Raw genomic sequence first — 23,238 nt, 5'->3', positions numbered from 1 at the left:
CTATGCCATTTGAGATACAAGACCCATGGTGCTATTGGGTCGATAATATGCATGTCTACACTTATGAGTCTTTGCACGAGGCTTATGGGGCAGGCATTTTCAGATTGAGGACCAAGGGGACTATAACGCCCTTGGTAGCCCTGGGCCCATGAACATAGGAACTGTTATGTTTTGGATTATGCTAAACATTTTAGGGGAATGGCGTTTTTTTTCCGCGGAATGACGCCCACTTGCAGCGTTTTCCTTGCTTTAGCCACGGACGCTTGGTTCTATGACCTTCCCGAACTTTGATGTCTAGTTTAGCACGAGCCCATACCATGAGGCATAAGTACCTTCTTATGCCCTGTTCTAATTTCACGTATTATGCTATGTTTCTTTCCTATTTTTGTACACGTTTCATGGATTGGATTAGGGTAGACACGGTCGTAACCCCCACCAATAGTATTATTCGATCTTTCCGCGTAAATGACTTGGCAAGGGTGGCGGATACAACCTCACCCAGTTGCACCCTACACCCCATCAGACCAAGTGGCACTTAATAGGTTAGCAACCATAGATAATAAATGGCGTGAAGCCCCGGCAAATTATCATAGCATGGCAGATCGCGAAGGAGCCTCACTTCTTTATAGAAGTAGAGGATGACGAAGATGACTTAATAACAGCGGAGTGGAGGTAAGTTTTAGTTTTCGTTAGTTGTCCGCTTATGTCCCAAGCAATTTAATTTGTTAACCCCATAATGGGTGTAACTATTATAGAGTTGCGTCAGTTTTTATTTCCTATATTAGTACGTTCTAACCTTGTTTTGCAGATGTTTCTGAATTTCATGCACTTCAATGGTATTTTTCCTACCCTCTTTATTTAAATGCTTTGAGGACAAAGCATGCTTCTTGTTGGGGGGGCATAGAAACACGGTAATTAAGACATCCGCTAGGATATAAATATGTATAATATGCATTTGTTTTCTAGTTAAAATTTCAAAAATTCAAAAATATAAATAAATAAGTTATGCTATACACTAAGGAATATTGGTATTGTTTCTTTCTCCATGCTCTTAACAATCTAGAAGTCTCGTAGCTGACAAGCGCCGAATAATTGTTAGAAACTTAGGTTAATATATAGGTAATAATCTTTACATCTATCTATAAATATATTACATGAGTATCTATGATTGTTAGCAAGAAGTTTCTGAAATATAGGCTAGAGTACTTATTCTACAAATCTGTGAGAATATAGCCTAAAGCCTTATATGAGTAAAACATTTGAGAAATGACACAAGGGAGAAGTAAAATCCGATAGAGAAATCACACGCCCACTTGCTTGATCACTAAACCATATCCTAAGTGAGAATTTAGGCCCTCTTTGGATCGATATAGCCAGAAATTCAAACCTATGAATTATTTTCCGCTAGTAAGCCCTAATCGAGCCTTTCATTAGCCCTTCCATAAACCACAATTCCTTTACCCTGTTACAAAAACAAAACAAAATAAAAAAAAAAAAAAATAAATCAACCTACCCAATTTAGAATAAGTCTGAGAATAGAATGATGAAGAAAGAAGAAGAGAAAAACCTGTGTAAACAAAAATTAGTTAGTGCTTCGTAAAAAAAATAAAGAAAATAAGTTTCCATCCAAAGAAAAGAAAAATAAAAATAGAAATAAAATAAAAACTCCAAAAATAGAATAAAAGGGAGTCAAAAGCCAAAGAAAAGAAAAAAAAAATATGGCTAAGGATGGAAACAAAGTGTAGAAGCAAAAGTAAATAACAAGGTTTTCTCTAGTTACATAATATGAAGACTCTATTATCTCAGACTTGTCCTTTTGAATATCCATTTCCTTCCTTCTTAAACCATCTCCTAATCCCCGTAACACCTAATAAAGACCTCTAGCTCAATTAGGAATAGGTTAGTGTGATAGTAAGTGGCAGATGTGTTTGATCGACTCCGGCTTCCTATGTGTCATTGAGATTGTAAGGTAAAGTGTGCCCACTGTATTAATCGGAGTAAATAAACTTGAGTGGAAAAATCAGAGTGTTGTTTCTTGACTATTATTGTGAGAACCTACTTAAGGACGCTTATTCCGAAGTTCTCGTAAAACAAACCCGCTAAACATTTTATAGTACTCCTCATTGTGTATATGTTTATTGTAGATGATGGATTATTATGCATATATTAACTTAGGTTTCTGACTTGGTTATTCTTATTCAATTCTAGAGAGATGTATAGATAGTTGAGCATGAATAAGGAAACAATAGTTTTATTTTCTTAGTCGATTTGTAGTATAGATGAAGTTTGTGAGTACCTTCACTGGAAAACTCTCACGAGGCTATAACTCGCCCACTAGGGAATTCCTAGTGGTTTAAGGCCTTGTTGCATATGGTCAATGCAATCGCGACTCAAATAAACGAGAGTAGTTAGAACTCCATTTTTGGTCACTTATTCTAATTTCTCATCTTTGCTTGAGGACAAGCAAAATGCTTTGTTGGGTGGTGGTTGATAAGAGCCCAAAACTGTAGTTTTAACCCCTTAATAATCATCATCTTGTTAGACCAATTATGTGAATAATAAGTAAGAGTTAATACTGATTACGTGTTTTATGCATTTCGGGCTTCAAAGTCCATTATGTGCAGAAATGTGCCACTTTAGCGAGATAAAGGAGCAAAAGTCAGCAGAACTTCCGAATGCCATATCTTTGGACTCAAACCTCGGAATTGGGCCTACCTTAAGTCAAAACGACCGGCTCGGAAAGATCTTTGCAATGGTCTAAGCCTTGACCCAATTAGAGGAGCAGAAGTGGACGAAAAGTCTGTTGAAGCCGAATCTAGCTGAAGAGGCCTTTTTGGACTGAAAGAATTGGGTTTTGGGCCTGATTCTCTGGCCCAAAACATGGCTCCAAGCCCATGCACGATTTTTGGATCTGGATGTATAAAAACAAAAGCTTGACTCATTGTTAAGGCAGTTAGGTTAGGTAGATAGTTAGACCTAGATTAGTTAGCCTCCATTAATTAGTTTTAGAACTTAGTTTAATTAGTTTCAATTCATTGTATTAGATTAAACCTTTGAATCTTGTTCTTCATTTGATTAGATCGATAAAGTAGTATTTTTTATCAATTTCGATTTTTGTCATTTCCATTTCTAGATCTAATTTAAATTCTTGTTCTTATTTCATTTTAGTCATTAATTTAGATTTCATTATTGTTTAATTAAGTAAATTTCAATGCTTTATATTATGTTTAGATTTAATTTAAATGGAAATGATTCTTGGAATGATTCAAGGCTAAACCTCCATTAGAGGGGTTGAGAAACCTTGATGAAAGCTTGATTCCAATTATCGGAGATTGTCGTAATTTCCTTTCCACTCTAGAAACGTTTAGTTCACCATGAGAATGGGTTTAATCGTTCACATGCTAATTATTAATTGGTAGAAATGCCATGTGTAATTAGGGATTAGGAAGAACCGATTGTTCTCAGAAGATTCAATTCGGATTAGTTCGACGACTTGTCGCTAGTGGATTAAGTTGAGTTAAGGTGGAATCAATCCCCTCTAACTCCTTAACATCGAATCAACGTAGCATTCCCCTAGGTTGTGCGATAGTCGACTAGTTGCATTTCGTGGGTAGTTGCATCGTAGTCTAATTCCCCTTCGTAAAGCTCTCATTGACTTAAGACTGATTTCTTAGACTTAGAAAACAATCCATGCTAGGGAACTAGGAGTGGAACGAACTTCCTACTCCACTTAGTGCAATTCGCATCGAGAGTAGAAGCTTTGATAATTGAGATAGTAAAAGTCCAGTTTTAGTTTACTTACGCATTTGAATTCATCGTTCATTTCGTAGGTAAACTATTCATTTTACATTTATCACTACTTCATTTCACGTTTTATCAGTCAACAAACACACCTTTCTAGTATACCACTCACTACACCTCTATCTAATATACCACACAGCACACCTAAAATAATGGCTGAAGAAAGAGAGTCTCCTCTCTTTAACTTTTACAAAGCCTTCAATGATAGCCCTAAATCTTGCATCGTTCTATCAGACCCAGTGGGGGATTTCCGAATCCCCCCAAATATATTTAATTTGTTACCCGTTTTTCATGGGTTAGACCATGAAAAGCCCTATCAGTACATGCGTAGGATTGACCAAGTCCTTACTACATTCCACCATCCTACGGTTGGTGGTGAACAAATTAAACTGAAGGTATTTCCCTTCACTTTAGCCGATAAGGCGGCGTCTTGTTTAACTGCCCAAGCGCCTAATTATGTGAACTCGTGGGCTAAACTTGTTCAACTATTTATGGAACATTTTTACCCACCACTGAAGACCGATGAAATGCTTTCCAAGATTCATTTCTTTAGACAGAATCCTCATGAATCATTTTCAGAGGCTTGGAATTATTTCACCGATCTTCTTATAGAGTGTCCACACCATAACCTCGTGAAAGATACGTTAGTTCGTGCCTTTTTTAAAGGACTTTTACATCACAATAAAGAAGTCCTTGACATAATGAATTGGGGTATTTTTCTAAGTAAGGGAGCCTCAGAGGCTTATAAATTTTTAGAAGATCAAACTAAGCGTAATAATAATTATAGGGGGTAGTGACGATTTCTCCCATTCCGCTAGTTCTTCTACAACAGTTAAAGTCGCCGGTATGTTTGAGACGAAACCCGATCCTAAACTTAAAAATTTAATCGAATATCTCACTAAAAAGGTAGAGGCTATTTCAGTTCAACAAAAGAATATTCCCGTCATGAATGTCAACAGCAATCCATGTAATTTCTGTTTGAGTCCAGAGCATCCCGACTCCTATTGTCCTCTCGCTTACGAACAACAAACATTACAACAAGATAATGTTTGCTCAATTAATAGTTATCCTATTCCTACCGCTCCTTGGAGAAAACACCCCAACTTCAGTTGGAGAAATAATCAATAAGTAACACCTCCAAGGTTTAATAATCAAAATGTTAGGGCAGCAAACAATTATAACCAAGGCCCACCACGACAAGGTCAAGGATAACGTCAGGGTAATTATAATTATAACAACCAAGCTCCACCACGACAAGGACAAGGTCAGGATAATTATAATAATTATAATGCTAATAGAGGTATCGTTTCGGTTAATAATAATAACTATCAAAATCCACCAATTAATAATCAACGTGACATAGTTCCCATCACACAACCTATAGCTAACACTCCTCCACAACCAGATCGTTTTGATACCTTTATGCAATCTCAACAACAGATTTTACAAGCTATCCAACTTTTCTTATAGCAGTTAGTTCAAGAGAAAGTACAACCCAAAGGTGTGTTTCCAGGACAAGCGGTACCTAACCCTAAAACACCAAACACAGCCTTTGAGGTAAACGGTAATACAAGTAACGAAAATGCAAATGTAGGTAAGATAAATTCCATCACCACTCTCCGTTCTGGCAGAGCGGTTGATAACAAAGTAACTATGTCTATAGTTACCCCACCAGTAGTCCCTACACCAGATATTACACTAGATACCGAAACAGAAACTGAAGATCCTACCCCTGTAGAGGTACTTGTTAAACCACAGCCTAAGAAATAGGAAAGCAAGGTTAACCATCCTGTTGATCCATATGCTAAATATAGAGAGAAACCATCGTTTCCTCATAAATTAGATACGTTAAACAAAGATACAAATTTTGACGAGATTAGGGAAGTTTTTAAAAATCTAACGATAAACTTACCATTTTTTGAAGCGATTAAAAAGTTACCTCACCATGCTAAGTTTCTCAAAGAGTTGTGCACTACTAGGCGTAAGACAAAGATTCCTAAAGACGCCTTTTTAACTGACTAGTTTCCAACTTTAATGGAACACAATGGAATCGTTAAGTAAAAAGACCATGGTCGTCCTACTGTACAATGCACCTTAGGGGATACTCACACGACCACTGCTTTATTATACCTCGGGGCGAGGGTTAACTTACTCCCGTATTATTTATATAAACAAATAGGTCTACAGGAAATGCAACCTACAACAATGATGTTGCAATTAGCTGATAGGTCTATCAAGTATCCTAAGGGTTTAGTGGAAAACGTGTTGGTTAAGGTTCAGGATTTCTACTATCTTACGGATTTTGTTATTCTCGATACAGAAGTCGCTAACGATTATGTTCCGATCATTTTAGGGCGTCCTTTCTTGGCAACTGACAACGCGCTTATAAACTTCCGTGATGGATCGATGTCCTTGTCCTTTGGCCATCTTTCTGTTGAGGTCAATGTTTTTAAAACAATCAAACAGTTTCCTGATACGAATATCGATGGAGAGGTTAGCATGATCGAGAGCTTAGCTCATGATTATTTTAAAACCACGTTTCCGGATGACTAGATGCACAAATTCCTTTCCTTTGGAAGCTCAAACTTCGACAAGGACTCCTTGGACGTAGATGAAATTGAGGAAGATTTCCTTCAACTTTTTTGCAACTCTTCCCTGCCACCTCATGAGTCCCACCCTGCCAACATCCATTTATCCTTTGACGCTATGGTGGAAGATGAATTTTTCACCATCTATCCCAGTGATTCTTTTGACCCACCTATTGAGGAATGTCTGGCATATCTTAAGGCTTCTAATAATCTAGACCTGAGAGCTCTAGCTGACACTTATTCATCTTCCATCACTAATATCCCCCACCTTCCACCTTTTCAAAGGAACCTGGAGTTTGCGCTTGACCCTTTTGTTTCTTCTGTACTTAATGATTTTCTATATCCTCTTAATACAGAAATAATTCCCAAGGGAAAGGCACTTGACACCTTCATTTTCAGAATTGAGACAGTTCCCACCTACACCATGAATGGGTTTTGTGCCAAACCCACATTCTCATTTCTTCCTTTCCTTACGTCTAAAATTCATCCATATCCACCATATCTTCTTCAAACATCCATTTTCTCACGATCATTCACTTGGACACCCTCTCGTTCAAAAATGAAAAAGAAGGTGCATGCGCGGTTACGTTCTAGATCTATCAGACTTCGTTTCCATTTCACTAAGTTGCGTCGTAGGAAATCTTGGTGTTTGATTCTGTTTAGGGGTGTATTCCATGTTATTTATTTATGGGAAGACCCACAACTCTTTAGGTTGTTGATATATGGAAAACAGCAGGGTATATATATATATATCCAGTTATATGTTAAAGTCTAGGGAATCTGACCTTAAAAGACCCACGTGAAAACAAATTTTCTAAACTTCGTTGCCAAAAATTTGTCTGGGAGTGGTGTGTTCGTTTTCCATCCGGGACTATCCAACTTTCTATTTGTGTTGCTTAGGCCGTTTAATTGTATTTCGATTCGGGTTGACATTCTCTATGAAATTAGATTTCATTCTTCACATAACTGATAAGAGCCTAAAACTGTAGTTTTAACCCGGTAACAGTCATACTTTTAGACCAATTATGTGAATAATAATTAAGAGTTAACACTGATTACGTGTTTTTATGCATTTCAGGTTTCAAAGTCCATTATGTGCAGAAATGTGCCACTTTAGCGAGATAAAGGAGCAAAGGTCGGTTACTAAGGAGTTCCGTGATTAAAGGCCAAGATTCAAGAAGACAAAGCCTTTCTAAAGCCCGGTCAAAAGCTAAAAAGTCGACGCGGGCAGAAACAACACACAAGTCAGCAGAACTTTTGAAGGCCGTATCTTTGGACTCAAACCTCGGAATGGGGCCTACCTTATATCAAAACGACCGGCTCGGAAAGAGCTTTCCAATGGTCTAAGCCTTGATCCCATCAGAGGAGCAAAAGTGGACGAAAAGTCTGTTGAAGCCAACTGCAGCTGAAGAGGCCTTTTTGGACTGAAAGAATTGGGTTTTAGGCCTGATTCTCTGGCCCGAAACATGGATCCAAGCCCATGCACGATTTTTAGATCTGAACATATAAAAACCAAAGCTTAGCTCTTTGTTAATGGTAGCTAGTTAGACCTAAAACTATATAGAATTCTAGATCTAATTTTCAGTAGAGTAATTAAGTTTAAGTTCCATTTTCAATTCTTGTTTTAGATTAAGTCTTTGAATCATTGTTCTTGATTGATTAGATAAATAAAATAGTTATTTTGTCAATTTCGATTTTTGTTATTTCAATTTATAGATCTAGTTTTAATTCTTGTTGATTATCATTTCGTAGTTTAAGTAGATTGAAACATTGTTAGTTAAATTAGTTAAGTTAGAATTTTAATATGATGCGTAATTATAATTCAATGGGAAATGATGGGTTGATGACTCAAGGCTAAAACCTCCATTAGAGGGGTTGATGAAGCCTTGATGAAAACTTAGTGGTATAGTGTAGAAGCGTTGTAGAATCTATTCCACTCTAGAAGGTCGTGATTCGCCATGAGAATGGGTGGACGACCTCACATGCTAGTTAGTATTTGATAGAAATGCCATGAACACTAGGGATTAGAACTCGAAATTCTTGCCGTAAGAACGTGAGAATCGAGATACAAGAATCTATGCTAGGTTATTAAGTTGGATTCGAGGAGGATTCAATTCCCATTTAATCCTTTATCTAGATTCAAAAACAATCATATTTCCATAGCATTCGTAGTTTAAATTCAACATAATCAATTTCATATTGTATCGTAGTATAACACCCTTCGTAAAGCTCTCATTAGACTTTAAAATGACTAATTATACTATGAAAACAATGCTAAAGTGAAACTAAGATGGTAGCGGCGCCATTTGATAAAACACAAAAGATAGTTTTAGTTTACTTATGTTTTGAGTTCATCGTTCATTTCGTAGGTAAACTATCATTTTATGTTTTATCAAATGGCGCCGCTGCCATCTTAGTTTCACTTTAGCATTGTTTTCATAGTATAATTAGTCATTTTTAAGTCCCATTAAACCAACCCACCCTTGTTTGATTCATATTGTGGTTGTCCGTTTCAGCGTTGAAAAGTTCCGAGAAAAAATAATACGGAGCCGACACGCTTCTAAGCAAGCAAAACCTGCCCCAAACGCTGGAACCTAGAGCGACCGCCCCATCTTGAGTAGCGACCGCCCTAAAACACTGTAACTTGAGTTACACGGAGCGACAGCCTCTAAGCGAAGACCAGCCTCTAAGCTAAATTTTCCGGATTTCTACGGGTTTGTTTTGAACCCGATTTTTTAAGTTTTTCAGGTGTTCTAACTTGTTATTTACACGAACACGCCGTAAACAAGGCGTTATTCATAAGCCGAAGCAAGGACGCTTATCAGGTATTCCTTTCTTCCATACCTCGCGATCTCCGGTTAGAGGTTTATACTAAAATATCAAGATTGTTTGGAGTGTTGTCGTGTTTAGACTTAGACTTGCATGAGATTAAAAGATGCGGTGGGAGAAAAACCGAGCGTAATTAACCGTCAACGCGTCAAGAAACAAATCTGTCGAGTATACCAATCACTACACCTCTAGCTACTATTCCACCAACCACACCTGACATAATAGCTGAAGAAAGAGAGACTCCTCTCTCCGACTTTTACAAAGCCTTGAGCGATAGGCCTAAATCTTGCATCATTCTAGCGGACCGGTGGGGATTTTGAATTCCCCAAACATATTTAATTTGTTACCCGTTTTCCATGGTTTAGACCATGAAAAACCTTATCAACACATACGTAGGATTGAACAAGTCCTTACAACATTCCATCATCCTACGGTTGGTGTGGAACAAATTAAACTGAGGGTATTTCCCTTCACCTTAGCCCGATAAGGCGGCGTCTTGTTAAGCGCCTGCGCCCTAACTAACTCTGTGGACTCGTTGGCTAAACTTGTTCATTTGTTTATGAAACATTTTACCCCCCTAAAGGCGGATGAGATGCTTTCCAAGATTCATTTTTTCCGACAAAATCCTCATGAATCATTTTCGAGGCTTGGAATCGTTTCACCGATCCGCTTATAGAGTGTCCACACCATAACCTAGCAAAAAACACGTTAGTTCGTGCCTTTTTCAAAGGACTTCAACATCACCATAAAGAAGTCCTTGACATAATGAATGGGGGTAGTTTCCTAAGTAAAGGAGCCTCGGAGGCTTACAAATTTTTAGAAGAGCAAACTAAACGCAATAACAATTCGGGTAGTGATGATATCCCCCACTCTGCTAGTTCTTCTTCAACAGTTAAGGCCGCCGGTATGTTTGAGATGAAATCCGATCCAGAACTTAAAAATTTAATTGAATCTCTAACTAAAAAGGTTGAGGCTTAAAAATGGAGACACTCAAAGGGAGACCAGGAGTAACTTAAGGATATCCTGCTTCCTGATCCGATGCACCAATTATTACTTAGAATGGTAATTTTTGGTTGGTAATAGATTCTTATCTCTTTCTTCCCTCCATTTCTTTCCAGTTTAAGCAATTTCCGGTTTTGTTCCTTCCTTTTCAAACTCTTGGCTTTGTACCGTCCTTTTCCTGTAATTATGGTTAGCGGTCTTAACAATCAAGCTAGTAATGCTGTTCCTGTAAGAGATGTTGTTCCATCTTCGAGGAGTGCTCTGTTCCATGGTTCTGGGGTGGTATCGTCTCTCACTCCTTTGAGGAGCTTCTCTCCAATCCTCAATGATGGGTGTAACGCCCGTATTTTTAAATACGTATTTTTATATTTATTAATTAATTAAATTATTTATTTTCAAAATTCGTCAGACCGGACTCGGGATATGTGGGCCTGGTTTTTGGGCCCGAGTCGGTGTTGGGCTTGGGTTTCGGACCCAAGTATATAAACACATTGTTCTGGAAAATAGGGTTCAGAGAATAATAAAATAATGAAAATGGAGGCAGAGATGAAAGCTGGTTTGCTGGAGCGTGGAGCGCGACGGCTCGGACTCGAAGGAATTCGTGGAGCTGTTAAGACCTGTGAGTAGAGTTAACTCTCACCACTACTAGAACTATGATTTTCATCTGTTTCGAATTTATGAATTTTCTGTTCATGTAAACTGTTTTTGTGAGTAGTTAGTTCTTTCTTTTTACCCGAAACTAGAGTACGGCTACGAATGAAATGTTTTACTGTCAAAGTTTTCTTCCTCTTAGTTTTCTTTTGTTAGTTCTGTTTTTCTTATGCTGTTATATTTTTATTTCTCATCCGCTCGAAATATTGGGTTTGGTTAGAGGTCGAGGGGTAGTTTTTCCTCAATCTTTGGAATCTTTGGTTTGAAGCTAGCTTTGGAGCTTCGGAACGAAGTCGTTCATGGCAGTTCAAACTCAATATCGTTTTTTGTGTTTAATGTTTTGTTGGCTGGAGGCAGATGGAATTATGGGTGGATTAAGTTGTTTGTTGGTGGGATGAGGTCATCGAAGCTCTCTAAACGATTAATGGCGGCGATAGAAAAATGCTTGATTTATATTAAAATTGATTGTTTGGGTTTTGGTGGGGTATTTGGATGTTGGGTTATTAGTAATGGGATTAGGAGGATTGATGGAGGAGATGAGGGATGCGAGTGTGGTGCTGTCGATTGAAGCTCGAAGCTCCATCAATGGCGGCTTGCCCAAACACACCCTTGATAAAAGCAGTTTGGTCGGTTTGATGTATTGGTGTTGGAATAACGAACTTAGTTGATGTATGGGGGTAGTAGGGAGTTTGATGGGGGCTGTTGGAAGCTTGGGGGAAGCCATTAATGGCGGCAGTAAAATTTCTAGATCCGGTTTTGGTGATGTTTGGATTGAATGTATTAGAGTTTTTGTGTTTGTTAAAGTGGTGGGGGTTTACACCCTCTTCACTTTCGGTTGGTTTGATTGGGTGGTTGTGTAGAGGAGGGGTGGCCGGATTTCTGGTGGTGAAGATGATGAACAGTAATCCGTATTGGGCCTTGGGCCTTAGCAAGTTTAATTTGGTTGGGCCGACCTTGTGTTTGTTTTAGTTGGGCCTTTGTTAGTTTAGTTCTTTGGGCCAAACTAAGTTTCTAATATTTTTGTTTGGGCCAACATTTCATTTGTTTCTATGGGCCGATTTTATTAAGTTTTTGGGGCCGGTTTCAGTTTAAGTTTTGGCCCGAATCCAAATTATGTTTTGGGCCAGTGCAGTATAAGTTTTTGGGCCGTTTCTAATATTGCTTGGGCCAGTTCATATAATTTAATATAGATCCCATTTGGGTCGGGGTAGAATTAATAAGTTGGTTTTAGACTTTCGGGTTCTAAGGTTTGGGCTTGGCCAGTTGGGTCTGAACCAGGACCGTGGTCATGAGCCCATGAGCCATGCACCTTTGCCCTTAGCCATGAACCATGGCTGTGACCATGAACCTGTCGAACCCGGAAACGACGATTTGACTTTGACAATGACAATTTGACTTCGACCATGACGTGTTGATTTTGACGTTGACCATGATGTGTTGACTTTGACCATGATGGGTTGACTTTGATTTTGACCATGATGTGTTGACTTTGACCATGATGGGTTGACTTTGATTTTGACCATGATGGGTTGACTTTGATTTTGACCATGATGTGTTGACTTTGACCATGATGAGTTGACTTTGATTTTGACCATGATGGGTTGACTTTGACCGTTGACATTGGACTTTGACTTTGACCATGATGGGTTGACTTTGGCTTTGACCATGATGTGTTGACTTTGACCATGTTGGGTTGACTTTGATTTTGACCATGATGTGTTGACTTTGACTTTGACCATGATGTGTTGACTTTGACTTTGACCGTCGACTGTTGACATTTGACCGTTTGACTTTGACTGTTGACTGTGAATGTTGACTTTTCTAGTTTTTTCACATATTGGACTATATGGATAAATATAGAAATAAAATGTTGTCGATATTATATAACTTGGTTTGTCATTATCTAATTTAGATTTGACGTGAGTAGTGTGTAAAGCCTATATATATATTGGGCTTTGATTGTGGACTGTGGAATGTTTATTTGTGCTACGTTTTGTGTGTATATTATATGGACACATATAGTAATAAAATGCTGTGGAAGCCTGTATATTTGGTTGTCATTATCTAAGAAAGATTTGACATTGATGTTGTGTATTTTGACACGTGACGATATTGAGATGTTAGGAGACATTATATTCCTAATACGTTATAATAAAAATGTATGCGATACGTGGAAGCATTGTGACATGATATCATATGTTGGGATATATGTACTAATGTAATATTTTTGGAGGAATTTATATAAACGCTCCATTATTATATATGTGAGATGCTACTATGAGGTAGCATAGTATTGGTGAATATTTGCCCACGGGAGTGTGGTGTAGTGCAATAATATATTGGCACGTGAAAGAATAAATTTTGGTTATGAGATATGATTGAGATGTTTCTATATTGTGGTTTAGTGCAATAAGGTAATTGACCTGCACGTGATATAGTGGAATGTTTATGAGTCATTAATGTATGACATTTGAATAAATTACGTAACGAAAATCCTAGAACCTGAGTACCACAACTCATGTGATCGGCCCTCCTGGAGTTTCAGTTAAGCTGAATGGCCCTCCTGGCGTAGCCGAATAGTGGCTTGATTATTTCGTTCGCAAAATAGAACGATGATGCGCAATATTTTATGCCGAATAGTGGCAGTGCTTACATAGATTTGGCTTCCGTGTGAGGATTTACGGTGTCGCGGCATCCATTTCAGGTGGTGGTTACGCACGAGTGGCTCATTATGTAAAGGGAGGCATGTGGATGTAAATGTTCGGCGTTGGGTTGCGATTGTGGTAGCCAGGGAAACTAGGTAAGACATAGATACGACGTGATTTTAGGGACACACAAAGAAAGCCGGAAATAATCTAATTATGGTAATATGTTTGGTTGGTTATTTGTTTAGTTAGAACCTAAGGCGCCTCGATGGAGGAACTACATGCCTTATTTATGATGTGTATAGTTTGTTGTGTGGTTAGTGAGAAGTTAAGGCGCCTCAGTGGAGGAACTACCTACCTTAATTATTGTACTTGAGTATGTTATATTAGTCGTTGAAAATTAAGGCGCCTCGGTGGAGGAACTAACTGCCTTGTGGATTGGCGTATTTATATGTATAAGTATATGTTGTTTTAGAGCTACTCACACCAGCAATTTTATAATCTTGACCGATTTGCATGTTTGTTTATCGGGTGTGTTCATTAAATGAACATAGTTGATAAGTCTTGACAGGTTTAGTGATGAAGAAGATTGGTTGTTGCTTGTGGTTTGCGTTAGCATTGCATCTCAGGTTGTGTTTTGTTTTTCCTTGAGGTGATATAGATTTTCAGTTGAGATAATATTATTTGCATTTTGATTTGTAAATTGTTTTATAATGAAGAGGACTTTGTTTAAGTTAAAATTTTTATTGGTTTTAATTATCCGCATATTTTAAACTGTTTTTATGGGCTTTTGGGAGTGAGAGAGTGTGTCACACCCTGGAGATCGAAGAGTCGAGGGGACAAATAATGTTTTTCCGATTCGTCGAAATTGAGGGTGTGTAATGATTTGGTATCAGAGCATTTGGTTAGCTTAGACTCAGGTGAGTCTAGGTGATTCTCGGATCGTGGTTTATGGGGAGTGTTTAAGAAGTTTTATTTTTCAAAACTATTTCCGCTAGTTGTTTTATTTTTACAAAGAAAATGAAAGAGATATAGAAATAAAGAGAGTCAATATTTTTCTTGATTTGTTTGTACGTGTGAGGTGTATATTTATATTAGTTGCTTGTGGAGTGCATATGAAATGCTTTTATTTTTCCTTATCATATGATGAGTGGTTATATGTGTAATATGTTAAATATTAATGGATTTGATCAAGATGATGTGTGCTGTTACAATATTGTTTTTATTGTTGGTGTTCGCTTTCACGTGGAGTATGGATTAAGTATGACAACCTGTCTGTGAACTTTGTATTTGAGTGTTATGTTATTATTCAATAAATAATAAGATATTTTAATCTATATTGAATGAGTTGTACTATCTGATGGCTTTGTGACGTACGGATTAAGGAACTAATTGCCTCGGTGTTGGAGGAACTATCTCGCCTCACTCGTACACGTTAATAGATGAATAGTATTTTAAAGTATAAGAGATTAATCTGTTAGAGGTGATTAGTTAGAAATAGATTGAATATAATAATAATAATAATAAAAATATACGTGTATTCTTTTTGAGATGTGTATACCTGCGTATACACGTGTATTCTTTTTGAGATGTGTATACTTGCGTATACACATTTTTATATTATTGTATATAGAGGAACTATTACCGTGTGTATGTGATGATTAATATTGTTAAATTAGTTTCACATTGATTTTTGCATATTCGAGTATTCTTAATTGTTTGGTTTCAGTCTATATGATTTTGATAGATGAATATGATTTTTTTTGAATACGTGCTATATTTGATCCAGTTGCAAACATGAATTAGGATTCAAGGGTTGTTTTAAATTTAATATTTTTGAGAGCATGACTAAAGTAAATATAGAGTTTTATTATAGTATCAATGACATGAGTGACTTTTGTTTCAAGTGTGCTAGGACACTAATTTTTCTTTTATGCATGATAATGAAAACTCCATAATGTTTTATACAGGGATGAACTTACCCTGTATTATTGATTAGTTAAGTAGAATCTTAAATTTTTCGTAGAGTTTGCTACGTGTCAAGAAACTGCATGCTTATGAGCAATGATATATTTATCCTGCGTTTAAGTGACAGTAATAATTGTTTTAATATAGACAGCTAAACTGTAATAGGTTTTGTAATGGCATGAGGACATATATTCTGGAATTATTTAAAATAATTAATACCAACGATATCTTGCTTAAGTTTAATCTCGGTACATTCTTGGGTATGTTCTAAGTTAATAACCTACGTTATTTGTTCGTATAGTTTTACTTCCGAATCTCGGGACGAGATTCTTTTGAGATGTATATATTTAATACGTGATTTTTAAAATCGATATTTTTATATTTATTAATTAATTAAATTATTTATTTTCAAAATTCGTCAGACCGGACTCGGGATATGTGGGCCTGGTTTTTGGGCCCGAGTCGGTGTTGGGCTTGGGTTTCGGACCCAAGTATATAAACACATTGTTCTGGAAAATAGGGTTCAGAGAATAATAAAATAATGAAAATGGAGGCAGAGATGAAAATTTGGTTTCTTTGGAGCGTGCCCCAGCGACGGCTCGGACTTCGAAGGAATTCGTGGAGATGTTAAGACACTGCGGAGTAGAGTTAACTCTCACCACTACTAGAACTATGATTTTCATCTGTTTGAATTTATGAATTTTCTGTTCATGTAAACTGTTTTTGTGAGTAGTTAGTTCTTTCTTTTTACCCGAAACTAGAGTACGGCTACGAATGAAATGTTTTACTGTCAAAGTTTTCTTCCTCTTAGTTTTCTTTTGTTAGTTCTGTTTTTCTTATGCTGTTATATTTTTATTTCTCATCCGCTCGAAATATTGGGTTTGGTTAGAGGTCAGGGTAGTTTTTCCTCAATCTTTGGAATCTTTGGTTTGAAACTGCTGGAGCTCGGAACGAGTCGTTCATGGCAGTTCAAACTCCAGTATCGTTTTTACTGTGTTTAATGTTTTGTTGGCTGGAGGCAGATGGAATTATGGGTGGATTAAGTTGTTTGTTGGTGGGATGAGGCTGTCGAAGCTCTCTAAACGCATTAATGGCGGTGACGAAAAAATGCATGATTTATATTAAAATTGATTGTTTGGGTTTTGGTGGGGTATTTGGATGTTGGGTTATTAGTAATGGGATTAGGAGGATTGATGGAGGAGATGAGGGATGCGAGTGTGGTGCTGTCGATTGAAGCTCGAAGCTCCATCAATGGCGGCTTGCCCAAACACCCCAGTAAAACAGTTTGGTCGGTTTGATGTATTGGTGTTGGAATAACGAACTTAGTTGATGTATGGGGGTAGTAGGGAGTTTGATGGGGGCTGTTGGAAGCTTGGGGGAAGCCATTAATGGCGGCAGTAAAATTTCTAGATCCGGTTTTGGTGATGTTTGGATTGAATGTATTAGAGTTTTTGTGTTTGTTAAAGTGGTGGGGGTTTACACCCTCTTCACTTTCGGTTGGTTTGATTGGGTGGTTGTGTAGAGGAGGGGTGGCCGGATTTCTGGTGGTGAAGATGATGAACAGTAATCCGTATTGGGCCTTGGGCCTTAGCAAGTTTAATTTGGTTGGGCCGACCTTGTGTTTGTTTTAGTTGGGCCTTTGTTAGTTTAGTTCTTTGGGGCCAAACTAAGTTTCTAATATTTTTGTTTGGGGCCAACATTTCATTTGTTTCTATGGGCGATTTTATTAAGTTTTGGGGCGGTTTAGGTTTAAGTTTTGGCGAATCAAATTATGTTTTGGGCGGTCGATATAAGTTTTTGGGCCGTTTCTAATATTGCTTGGGCCAGTTCATATAATTTAATATAGATCCCATTTGGGTCGGGGTAGAATTAATAAGTTGGTTTTAGACTTTCGGGTTCTAAGGTTTGGGCTTGGCCAGTTGGGTCCGAACCAGGACCGTGGTCATGAGCCCATGAGCCATGCACCTTTGCCCTTAGCCATGAACCATGGCTGTGACCATGAACCTGTCGAACCCGGAAACGACGATTTGACTTTGACAATGACAGTTTGACTTCGACCATGACGTGTTGATTTTGACGTTGACCATGATGTGTTGACTTTGACCATGATGGGTTGACTTTGATTTTGACCATGATGTGTTGACTTTGACCATGATGGGTTGACTTTGATTTTGACCATGATGGGTTGACTTTGATTTTGACCATGATGGGTTGACTTTGACCGTTGACATTGGACTTTGACTTTGACCATGATGGGTTGACTTTGGCTTTGACCATGATGTGTTGACTTTGACCATGATGGGTTGACTTTGATTTTGACCATGATGTGTTGACTTTGACCATGATGTGTTGACTTTGACTTTGACCGTCGACTGTTGACTTTGATATTTGACCGTTGACTGTGAATGTTGACTTTTCTAGTTTTTTCACATATTGGACTATATGGATAAATATAGAAATAAAATGTTGTCGATATTATATAACTTGGTTTGTCATTATCTAATTTAGATTTGACGTGAATAGTGTGTAAAGCCTATATATATATTGGGCTTTGATTGTGGGACCAATGGGATCATTTTATTTGTGCTTACGTTTTTGTGTGTATATTATATGGACACATATAGTAATAAAATGCTGTGGAAGCCTGTATATTTGGTTGTCATTATCTAAGAAAGATTTGACATTGATGTTGTGTATTTTGACACGTGACGATATTGAGATGTTAGGAGACATTATATTCCTAATACGTTATAATAAAAATGTATGCGATACGTGGAAGCATTGTGACATGATATCATATGTTGGGATATATGTACTAATGTAATATTTTTGGAGGAATTTATATAAACGCTCCATTATTATATATGTGAGATGCTACTATGAGGTAGCATAGTATTGGTGAATATTTATTTACCGGGGTGTGGTGTAGTGCAATAATATATTGGCACGTGAAAGAATAAATTTTGGTTATGAGATATAATTGAGATGTTTCTATATTGTGGTTTAGTGCAATAAGGTAATTGACCTGCACGTGATATAGTGGAATGTTTATGAGTCATTAATGTATGACATTTGAATAAATTACGTAACGAAAATCCTAGAACCTGACTACCACAACTCATGTGATCGGCCCTCCTGGCGTTTCAGTTAAGCTGAATGGCCCTCCTGGCGTAGCCGAATAGTGGCTTGATTATTCCGTTCGCAAAATAGAACGATGATCATAATATTTTATGCGAATAGTGGCGGTGCTTACATAGATTTGGCTTCCGTGTGAGGATTTACGGTGTCGCGGCATCCCCTCGAGGGTGGTTACGCACGGAGTGGCTCATTATGTAAGGGAGGCATGTGGATGTACATGTTGGGCGGTTGGGTTGCGATTGTGGTAGCCAGGGAAACTAGGTAAGACATAGATACGACGTGATTTTAGGGACACACAAAGAAAGCCGGAAATAATCTAATTATGGTAATATGTTTGGTTGATTATTTGTTTAGTTAGAACCTAAGGCGCCTCGATGGAGGAACTACATGCCTTATTTATGATGTGTATAGTTTGTTGTGTGGTTAGTGAGAAGTTAAGGCGCCTCAGTGGAGGAACTACCTGCCTTAATTATTGTACTTGAGTATGTTATATTAGTCGTTGAAAATTAAGGCGCCTCGGTGGAGGAACTAACTGCCTTGTGGATTGCGTATTTATATGTATAAGTATATGTTGTTTTTAGAGCTACTCACACCAAGCATTTTATAATGCTGACCCGATTTGCATGTTTGCTTATCGGGTGTATTCATTAAATGAACATAGTTGATAAGTCTTGACAGGTTTAGTGATGAAGAAGATTGGTTGCTGCTTGTGGTTTGCGTTAGCATTGCATCTCAGGTTGTGTTTTGTTTTCCCTTGAGGTGATATAGATTTTCAGTTGAGATAATATTATTTGCATTTTCATTTTGTAAATTGTTTTATAATGAAGAGGACTTTGTTTAAGTTAAAATTTTTATTGGTTTTAATTATCCGCATATTTTAAACTGTTTATGGGCTTTTGGGAGTGAGAGTGCGTCACACCTCGGAGATCGAAGAGTCGGGGACAAATAATGTTTTTCCGAATTCTGTCGAAATTCGGGGTGTGACAATGGGGTTGCCATGGTTCCTGATGAACTGGTCGACCAAGGTATCCAGCAATGGGATGACTATTTAGTTGGGTATTTCCTAGATAAGCGGTTGTCATTCCCATTTGACAGGGATTTTCTCACTAAGACTTGGAAGCTTAAAGCAAGCTTTGAAATTACAACTGATAAGGAGCTTTTTTATTTGAGTTTTACCAGTAATGAAGATCGGCAGGAATTTGTGTTGTATTCGATATAAACTAGGAGAAAATAGTTTGGAGAAAATGGGGACCAAGTTTGGAGAAAACGGATGTGATATAACTTAAGTTACAACAGTGATCCTGTGTCTTCTTTTTTACCGCTTTTAGTTTAAAAAACAGCTTGTCTTCCTAGGCTTATCTGCTAAACCCTTGTTTTCTTGCTTTTCTGGGTAAAATCCTCCACTGCATAACAGTGAGAGTTCCGGCAAGGCCAAAAGCACAAGATGGCTTCTTCGAGTAACCCTCCCCCTCAGTCGTCAGCTACAACCATCAATGGGGAAAATAGAAACAACTCTTGGAGGGCGCTGTTTGGACGAAATGGCTCACTTGAGTCAACAGTTGCATTCAAAGAATTCACTCCTGTCATAGTGAATGGCGTGAGCTTCGGTCCCCATCGAAGTTATTAGAACAAGGCATCAAAGAGTGGGATGACTACCTTGTAGGATATTTTCTGGACAAAAGACTCTCCTTTTTGTCTGTGAAGGAACACTTACAAAAGAAATGGAAGTTAAAAGGTGCTTTTGATATCACTACTGACAAAGAATTGTTCTATATGAGTTTTACAAGCTCGGAAGATAGACAAATGGTTCTTGATGAAGGACCTATTTTCATCGTGGGTAGAGTATTTGTTCTAAAGCCGTGGATAGTGGAGGTGGATAGCTATAAGAATAAGGTAGCCTCGGTGCCTCTATGGGTAAAACTTATGGATGTACCCAAAGAGATGTGGACTTTTGAAGGGTTGTCATATCTTGCAAGTTTGGTGGGAGGAAGTCCAATGTTTATGGATGATGCCACTGCAAGAAGGAAAAGGTTGTCCTTTGCCCGGTTTTGTATTGAGTTTCCCGTAAACTATGAATACAAGGAAGTCATAAATGTGAAAGTAGGAAACCATGAGGTTACTATCCCACTAGAATATCCATGGAAGCCGCTGTCGTGTACTACTTGTAATAAATTTGGGCATGAAGCTGGAAAGTGTGCTGGCAGAACCACTAGAGTATGGGTGCAAAGGAGGCCAGTGCAAGGCAGAAGGGCAGAATTATCGAGAGAAACAAATGAAGGTATAGAAACAGTGAGAGAAGCTGAACCCAGGAATCCTCAGGCAGCAGTTGGTGCAGGAAATCTTGAAACAGCAACAACAATCACAGAGCAGCCAGTGGAAATCAGGGTAGTAGGAGCAACAGAAAATGAGGTAACAGATGGCCGAAGTGGGTCTAGTATGCAGATAGTGGTATGGCAGCAAGCCCAAGCAAGCACTAGTGAAGGGGCAGCACAAGGAAACATAAACTTGATCGCTCCAGGAAGGGTGGAATGCAGTTTTGAAATAAACAATGAGGACGAAAGGCCAGTGGAAGTGTTCCAAACCCCAAACCAACAGAGTAGACATAGAAATTCTGAAGCAGAACAGTTTTGTGCTGAAAGGAATATCTTTGAAGAGCTTGCTGGTCTCGAAGATGATGATTTGTCGGATGCAGAACCAGAACTTTTTGGAGATTCAAACATTTCTCGAGGAATTTACAAGTGATTACAGAGGGAACAGCTGTTCAAACTAGAGCCCAGAGGAAGAAAACTATAGAGTAGCAAGTAAAAAATGGGAAGAGAGGAAAGGGTCGACAAAAAGGGAGTGGTAAGCGGAAGAACCGGTAATCTGACTCTCCAATGATGAAAATTTGCAGCTGGAATGTAAGGGGAATGAATGAGGGGTTAAAAGCCAAACAGATGTGTAAGTTTATTTTGGATAACGAGATTAGGTGTATGGGGTTTTTGGAAACAAAAGTGAAGATGGACAAGTACTTGAAAATTGTTGATATAGCCCGCCTAAATGGGGAGACCGGCCCACAATTACTCGAAAGTGACGAAACGAGGTAGAATTTGGCTTACTTGGGATAGTAGTTTTGTAGCTGTCCAAAAGGAAGTGGAAGGCTCCCAATTTATTCACTGCAAAGTTACGTTACTGCAATATGGACTTTCCTTTTGCTTAACTATGGTTTATGGAAGTAATAATAGTCAGGATAGACTAATTTTGTGGGAGGAGTTAAAGACAATCAGCATAGGAATTCATGGCCCATGGTGTGTAATGGGGGACTTCAACAATGTTTTGTTCGTGCATGAGAGAATAGGAGACAGAGCTGTTCATCCGAGAGAAACGCAGCCCTTTGCAACATGCCTAAATGTAGCTGGACTTTTTGATCATGCAGCAATGGGATGCTTTTATACTTGGAACAGTGGGGGTGACCACATGAGGAAATGGTCAAAAATCGACAGGTGTCTTGTAAACGCAGCTTGTTCCTCGTTAAGATTGGTGACAAAGGTGGAATGTTTACCTCAAGGAACATCCGATCACTGCCCTATGGTAATATCTTTCCTCAACTCTATCCGAAGCCACCCACCTATTAGATTCTGCAACTTCTGGATGCTCCATCAAGAGTTTGAGAGTTCGCTAAAAGTGTGCTGGGAAATAATAGACCATGGAAACCCTGATTACATGTTAACAAGAAAGCTAAAGAGCTTGAAGGCAGTTCTGAAAGGCTGGGCAAAGAAGTACTGCAGTGACACACATAGACTGGTGGAAGAGACAAGGAAGGCGCTGAAGGTAGTTCAAGAGAACTTACATAAAAATCCGCTTGATTGTGCTCTGAGTGCCCAAGAGTATGAAATAAGAGAAAAACTCTGCTTTCTGATCAGACTTGAGGAAGCTGATATGTTTCACAAAACTGACATTGAGTGGTTATGCTTTGGTGATAAATGTAGTGGATACTTCTTCAATGCTCTAAAGGAGAGGATGACCAAAAACTTTTTGGGATATTACCGACGCTAAGGGGTAAAAAGAGAAGGAAAAGAACGGTGTAGCGGAGGTGTTTGTGGAATATTACTCGAGCTTCTTGGGGTTACCTCCTCCTCGCTACATGTGATGTCGGATATCTTAACAAATCGAATATGGAGGAGGTCTCTCTTGATATGAGGCAGTTCTTGGCATCACCTATTACTGATATTGAGATCAAAGAAGCCTTGTTTGATTTGGAGGATAACAAAGCACCAGGGCCGGATGGGTTTAATGCTTATTTCTTCAAGGAAAGCTGGGCAACTGTTGGAGAAGACTTCAAAAGAGCTATCAAACACATTTTTCTCCATAAAAGGATGACAGGAGGTATAAACTCCACTTTCCTCTGTCTTATTCCTAAAGTGAAAAATGCATCGAGTGTTGCCTCTTTTAGACCCATTGCATGTTGTAATACCATATACAAGTGTGTGTCTAAAGTGCTAACCAATAGAATGAAGACTTGTATCTCCTCATTGGTTTCTTGCTCCCAATCTGCGTTTATTCCGGGAAGAACTATCCAAGATAATCTTCTGATAGCTCATGAGCTACTAAGGGGCTATGCGAGAAAGCAAGGCCAA

At 38.3% G+C, this 23,238-nt stretch overlaps 1 protein-coding gene across 1 annotated transcript; it reads left to right on the top strand.

Annotated features, from left to right (window-relative positions):
• Positions 1-21,823: 21,823 nt before the first annotated feature.
• LOC147504466 (uncharacterized) lies at positions 21,824-22,657 on the top strand. Its single transcript, XM_086605231.1, has one exon. It carries the CDS (start codon positions 21,824-21,826, stop codon positions 22,655-22,657), a length of 834 nt encoding a protein of 277 aa, XP_086461357.1.
• Positions 22,658-23,238: the final 581 nt, after the last annotated feature.

The sequence above is a fragment of the Coptis chinensis genome, chromosome 4, assembly GCF_015680905.1.
Source record: "Coptis chinensis isolate HL-2020 chromosome 4, ASM1568090v1, whole genome shotgun sequence".
Lineage (NCBI taxonomy): Eukaryota > Viridiplantae > Streptophyta > Magnoliopsida > Ranunculales > Ranunculaceae > Coptis > Coptis chinensis.
This window is presented reverse-complemented; position numbering and strand designations above follow the sequence as displayed.